This window comes from Cupressus sempervirens, chromosome 4 (assembly GCF_028749045.1).
Source record: "Cupressus sempervirens isolate cs-2001-9-10 chromosome 4, ASM2874904v1, whole genome shotgun sequence".
Classification (NCBI taxonomy): domain Eukaryota; kingdom Viridiplantae; phylum Streptophyta; class Pinopsida; order Cupressales; family Cupressaceae; genus Cupressus; species Cupressus sempervirens.
This window is the reverse complement of record NC_143121.1, coordinates 578401985-578407984: the sequence shown is the minus strand read 5'-3', so window position 1 is coordinate 578407984 and position 6000 is coordinate 578401985. Positions and strand designations below refer to the sequence as shown.

Sequence of the window (6000 nt, the reverse complement as noted above, 5' to 3'; positions counted from 1 at the left end):
CCACAAAGTATTAGGTTTCTCCCTTGTCAAGAGGAGAAGATCCCAACAGTGTAAAGAATGTTCAATGTTCAAGATTTCTCAATGTGCTCAATGTTCATGTTTCAAGATGTTCAAGTTTTCAATGTGATGTAAAGAAATTGTATCACTGTTACCATGTGAATATGTAGAGGGAAGAATTGGAGAAGTTCAACATATATGTTACTCGTAGAGGAATAATCATTTAAATTTTTTTTTAATGTGTTATGAAAGCAATGGTATGAATTGTAGAATATATTGGTATTATTGTTACCATTAGGAATTGTGAAAGGAAGGGTTGATAGGTGGTATACATCTGCTTTTTAGTAATGAAAACTTTCATGTCAAATTTGATGTATTATGAAAGAAAAATATGCATGTTATTGTTTCTCCTTGGAATACTCGTAAATGATTGGTAGATACATGTAAATTTCATCAATATTATGAGAAAGGATACATTGAGAAGAGATGGTTATTTTCATATAAAGATTTATATGTTGTATTGAAAGAATCTTAAACTGTGCATCCACAAGTAGAAAGAAAATCACCATATTTGATAGTTCCTTGCATAGGTATCATCATTTAGTCATTCGGGTTTCAAATCCCAACTAGTTGTTAGGAGAAATTTCTACTCTATCGAACTAATGTGTTCATTTACAAATTCATGAATAGAATTCAAGTATCACAACAAACAGTGGTGTGAGAAAAATAAACATTCTGACCAAGACTTGAAAAGGCTTGCTGTAGATGTCAATTTTCCTCTCTGGAAAATATATGGGAAAGGTAAATAAAATCTTTCCCCTAATACAGAGATTAAAATAATCAAAAAATATTCCCTAAAATCAAGTGCATCAATATTAGAGGACCCAACTACCTAAATGACATGTTTTATTATAACAAAAACTTGATCTTATTAATTGCAATAGGGGCTCATGTAGGTCACATGACTCAAGTCACTATCACTCCAAAACAAGAAAAGTTTAATAAAATATTAACACTTACTTATCAACTTGCTATACCTAGGTGACCCTGCTTCATGATCAAACACAATAAAGTCTCCATGCACAAACAAAATGTGGCAGAGGGCCCCACTAGGCGGCTATGTGTGGGGAAGAGGAAAGGTACTCTTGTCTACCTTGGGGATCATGACTTATATTTTCCCTTAGGTGCTAGCAATTGTCAAATCAATTTAAGCTAAACAAAAAAAAATCTGAATTTCCACACTCATGCCTAGGAAGGAGAGAGAGAGCTAAGTGTTGGAGGGAAAAGTGGGGAAGAATTAAGTACAAAAAGGGTATGAATATGTCTGTTCAAGTCAGAATTACCTAGGGTAGGCGTCCATTCCTTGGGAGAGTAAAAAGGTTGTCTTAAAATATTTTTAAATCTCCCCACTCATCCTCTTAATCTAGCTCACGCATTGGGAAGGCAAGTGGCTGCTTGGAGTATGGGCCAAGTAAATTTTGCACATGCCATAAAAGTAGAGATATGCTACTCTCCATGGCGCCTGGGAAAAAGGTAAGCCAAGTGATGGGAAGCATGGTTAGGCTATGAGTTAGAAATTAGCGCTAGGGATAGGAGTTTAGTGTAGGAATATTGTTGAGTGAAAAAAAATATAATAATAAAATAAGATTTAGTAATAAGTTAGTTCTCACACATAGGCTAGTCATTATTATTATTAGTTTGGGAGTATTGCATATTGAGGTAGAAAGTAGTTATGTTGGTTAAGGGGATAGTGTTTGATAATGATTAAGTAGATAGTGTGTTTTCTTTTTAAAGGAAATAAAAAGATTGTTAATGATTAATGAAATAAAATTTAAAAATAAAATAAGTAAAGAGTATTTTTTTAATTTGTTAGTAATTCAAGTGATCTAGATAGTAGATTGGGTCTTGTGTTTTGGTTAATGGTAAGTATGGTTAACTATAGTAACACGTGATATATGGAAATATATTATTCTTTATATATTTAAACTAAATAAAATTTTAGTTAAAGTCATTCAAATATAAAGATATTGAAAATTATCGTACACATGTATATTCGTGATGAAACACATGTTGCAATCAATTTACCTCACATGCTACGATCAATGATCTCGATAAATTATAGGTAATGTTTAATGGGGAACCTATGTATCAGTTTAACTTAGACCTGATGTGGCCAACAAGTGGCGATCTCAATCCTTACTAGAGTACATAGGGACTTCTCAAGAAAGTAACCCTAAGTTTGCCAGTGCTAGCATTACCTTGTCAGTTAAGGCATGAGAAGACATAATTCTCGTTATACTTCTTTAAGGGTTATCTCTAGATTGGGTATTAGAATTAATGCGCTGAGTCATACCAAAATTTAGGAGGGAGATCCATACGGATAATCAATTTGGCCCTTAGGTTACTCGAACCTATTAATAAGATGGTTAGAATTCCTAGTGGTCAAGGGTTGTAAGGGTTATTTGAACAATTATTTTATTTAAGGATAAGTATGTATACATATATAATGGTAATAATTAAAGTGGTTGGTAGCTTGGTGAAGCCCTCCCAGAAAGATTATCAAATTATTAAATAAGCATATAACTAAACATTTTAATTAAGTATAATGGCTATAGTGGATAATAGAACTGAAATTTTCTCGCATGGGCTTGCATACAATTATGTGTGCCTTTCATTAAATCATGATGGCATGATCTCTAAATATTATTAAAAGTTTGGTAAATAGTATTTTAGTTCAGTATTTGAGTGGTGAATAATGATCAACAATTTAAATACAAAAAATAAAAAATAAAAATAAAAAATTAGTTGTATTTTTGCCCTGTAAACTGGGCATGACACTTCATACCACTGGAATTTTGCCGGTTGGTTAGAATAATTATGTTTGGGTTGGAAAGAGTAGTTAGGAACAATATTTTTTAAGACTTAGAATTCTAGAGTTTAATCACATTTAAGTTAACAAATTATGTTAAGGCATTGATTCGTATTCGAGTTTTGAACTAATCATTTATGTTATGGGATCATGCAATTAAGAATTAGTGAGGTACGGAAGGAATTAATTTCAAATAATTAATTATACGTTATTAGTAAATATAGTAAATTTAATATGTCAATAAATATTCATATTGTTAGACGTTTAAATAAAAGATGTATATTAAGAATGGTAGGTATAGGTAATTTTAATTAGTAATATTGATGATCATAAAATATTATTATTATTATTAATATCATAATAAATATTATGTTAAGTTGGGACATGCTCGGAAGATTGATTTAATATGTATATCATTTAATGAAAATTAAGTACCGTGTTAAATAAAATATTAGGGTTATCTAAGAGTAGCGTAGTTAAAAAGGGAAAGAAAAAAAACTTAGACATGAGTAATTTTTGGTAAATTGAAAAGCCTAGTCAAGAGACATCGAATTGATTTAAGTCAGTAAAGATTAATCCTAATAATAATCTTAATGATAATAATATGATTTTTTATTTTATTTTTTTAAATATAATTGTGTTCTGTCTTGGAAATTTTGGGCATGACAACCCATTAAAAAGTCATTAAAATCAACATTTATAATATCTACATTAAAGTTCCTTTTTCAAAGTTCTGCTTAAAATCAGCATTTACGATTTCTATATTAAATTACAGTTTTTAAGGTTCTCGTAAAATATGTGTTCCAGCCATGTTTGTATGCGGAATGACAATCTTCCGTGTTTTAACCTGCTCTGGTTTATTAGTTAGCATGTCAGGTTTCCCATATTTCTACAGATGCAACATATTTTCCCAATCATGTAGTGCAGATGTGGCATGTATCATTGAAGGTAATGTTGAAGCTTTAATCAGTGCAAAATTCATTGAATTTCATAGTTCCCAAGAAATTTAGACTGCATTTTAGAACAGGGACCGCATTATTGGATTTGCGTATAAAATAACTGTTTCCTCATTCATCGATGCAAATTGTTGAGAAATAATGTGACATTTGCTATAATATTATTTAAAAGTGAGAATGGAAAAAAATACATCATTCATCTCTGATAATCATGTTCGCTGTCCAAAAAAAAACCTAATGACTTAAGCAATCTTCCTGTGATTTGTGCATGTTAGCGTTGTTTTTAATAGTTTTTATTAGTTTTGGTTGAAATTGTCCAAATGTAAATTTCATTTTAAGATTTTATAATTTAATAGCTAAACACAATTATATTTGAGTACCTTTAAAAAATTTATTGAAATTTTTATTTATTGTTATTGTTATTGTTTTTCTGTAATTGGCGTGCAAAGCTTAATGGTTCATCAAATTGAGGAAGATGTTACATGTGCCAATTTATATTCAGTTGAATCTTGTCTAGCACCATGAAGTAAAGCATAGAAGAAGAAAAATATTTTTGTTAGATGCCATCGCCAATGTTTGTAGCTCAATCCACAAATAATTACACCCACTGTATTTATCTGAAAATTCTATTGACTACAGAGAGTTGATCATTCCAGAATCTTCTGATTCTCTTGTATCTCTATTTACTGTGCAAAATACCATTGTTTTCTATCAATAGTTGCGTATAAAGAAATGTCTTGATCATCTTAAATTAAGGCCAATGTCTCTGAGAAGCATGTTTTATTTAAATAGACATAAGGACCAACCTATACACCTAAGTGCTTTCATTTATTTGAAAATTTTGTGAAAGATGAACTCATTCTTTATTGGAATGTTTTCCCCTTCCAGAAGAATGTTGGCTTCCTTACATTGATGAAAAGAACAACGGACTAGTTACACTGAAATAAATTATAAAGCATTTTAATTATAAGCCACATTTTGGGCAGTCCTGCAAGCTATTTGAAACGCTAAAAGTACCGGAAAAAACAAGGGGATCATGCCGGCTTTATGACTAGATCCTTAGCAAATATGTATCTAAAACTGTAATTATATGGCAACCATTCTATACAGTGGGCTGCTGTCTTCTGAGGATTTTTTTCAAGCAATGCTTTAATAGCCTTCCGTTGTGTATCATCCACATTTTGACATAACCAATCAAGCATGCCTCCAGAACCCATTCCTGCTTCTTTTGCATAGCATTCAATAAGTTTTGGTACAGAGACCTTCCTATTATTCTGGATACCGATGCTTGCTCCCAGAAATTCCCTTTTGGCTATTTCAAGCTCATTGATGACATTCTTTTCTGTATAGACACGGAGCTGCATAGAAATTTTGTTAGTCGCAATAATAGGCACTTTATGCACATTTGTTGTATCAATTGGTGATATTTTCTAAATCATACATAGAGATAAAGCAACTATATTATTTCTTAGAAAGAGATATTATTTTCAATAAAACAGAGCGAACAAGTATGAGAAGAATGTTTCATGGAAGAAAAGGTATGAGCTTCAAAAAATTATCCAGATTTCAAACTTATCCTTTGTACTCTAAAGCAGACTACACCGCAATAAAAATAGGATCACATGTAGCTTTTGAAATAAGGATATATACCGCAGGATCAGAGAATCCTCCACTACAAATGGCAAACCAAACAAGGGGTTCAGGAGCATGAAGACCAAATATTCGTCCAAATGTGCGGCGTTCCTCTCCAGCTTTCAACCTTGTTCCCGCAGAAAGGAGTCTTTGGAGCCACTTCAATTTTTTTTAACACAGAAATATAAATATTAGCCATATAAAATTAGATTTGTTACACCTATAAGCTTAGGGTCTGGTGCTATGGTGCTATTGCATGTGCACTACTTGAGTGAACAGCTTGGTGCTATTACATGTGAGCTGCTTGAGTGAACTCAAAAACACCACATAGAACAAATTGAGCAGCAGTCAATAAGGGTAAAAGAAAGTCACTTGTGCAGGACGTGCTGTCTGGCGACATAGGATGGACTGCTCTATGGCAGTTGCACTGACAGAATATCTCCCAACTTTATAAGCAGCCTGCACATATTTTCCAAACATAATCAAAATGCTCAGTTCTGACGATATTTAATGATGAGTTGGGAGTTAATTTGGTTAATTTTTACC

At 31.9% G+C, this 6000-nt stretch overlaps 2 protein-coding genes across 2 annotated transcripts in view; one reads left to right on the top strand and one right to left on the bottom strand.

Annotated features, from left to right (window-relative positions):
* The first annotated feature begins 3607 nt into the window (after positions 1-3607).
* LOC149562523 (uncharacterized) overlaps positions 3608-6000 on the top strand; it is a 45504-nt gene continuing 43111 nt past the window's right edge. The window contains exon 1 of the mRNA XM_089826001.1: positions 3608-3814. Within this exon, the coding sequence (XP_089682127.1) occupies positions 3676-3814 (139 nt within the window). The 5' untranslated portion in view covers positions 3608-3675. The remainder of the gene's footprint in view (positions 3815-6000) is intronic.
* LOC149562522 (uncharacterized) overlaps positions 4601-6000 on the bottom strand; it is a 48101-nt gene continuing 46701 nt past the window's right edge. The window contains exons 7-9 of the mRNA XM_089826000.1: positions 5827-5913; positions 5473-5613; positions 4601-5180 (exon numbers count right to left, since the gene is read on the bottom strand). Coding sequence (XP_089682126.1) covers positions 4857-5180; positions 5473-5613; positions 5827-5913 — 552 coding nt within the window. The 3' untranslated portion in view covers positions 4601-4856. The remainder of the gene's footprint in view (positions 5181-5472; positions 5614-5826; positions 5914-6000) is intronic.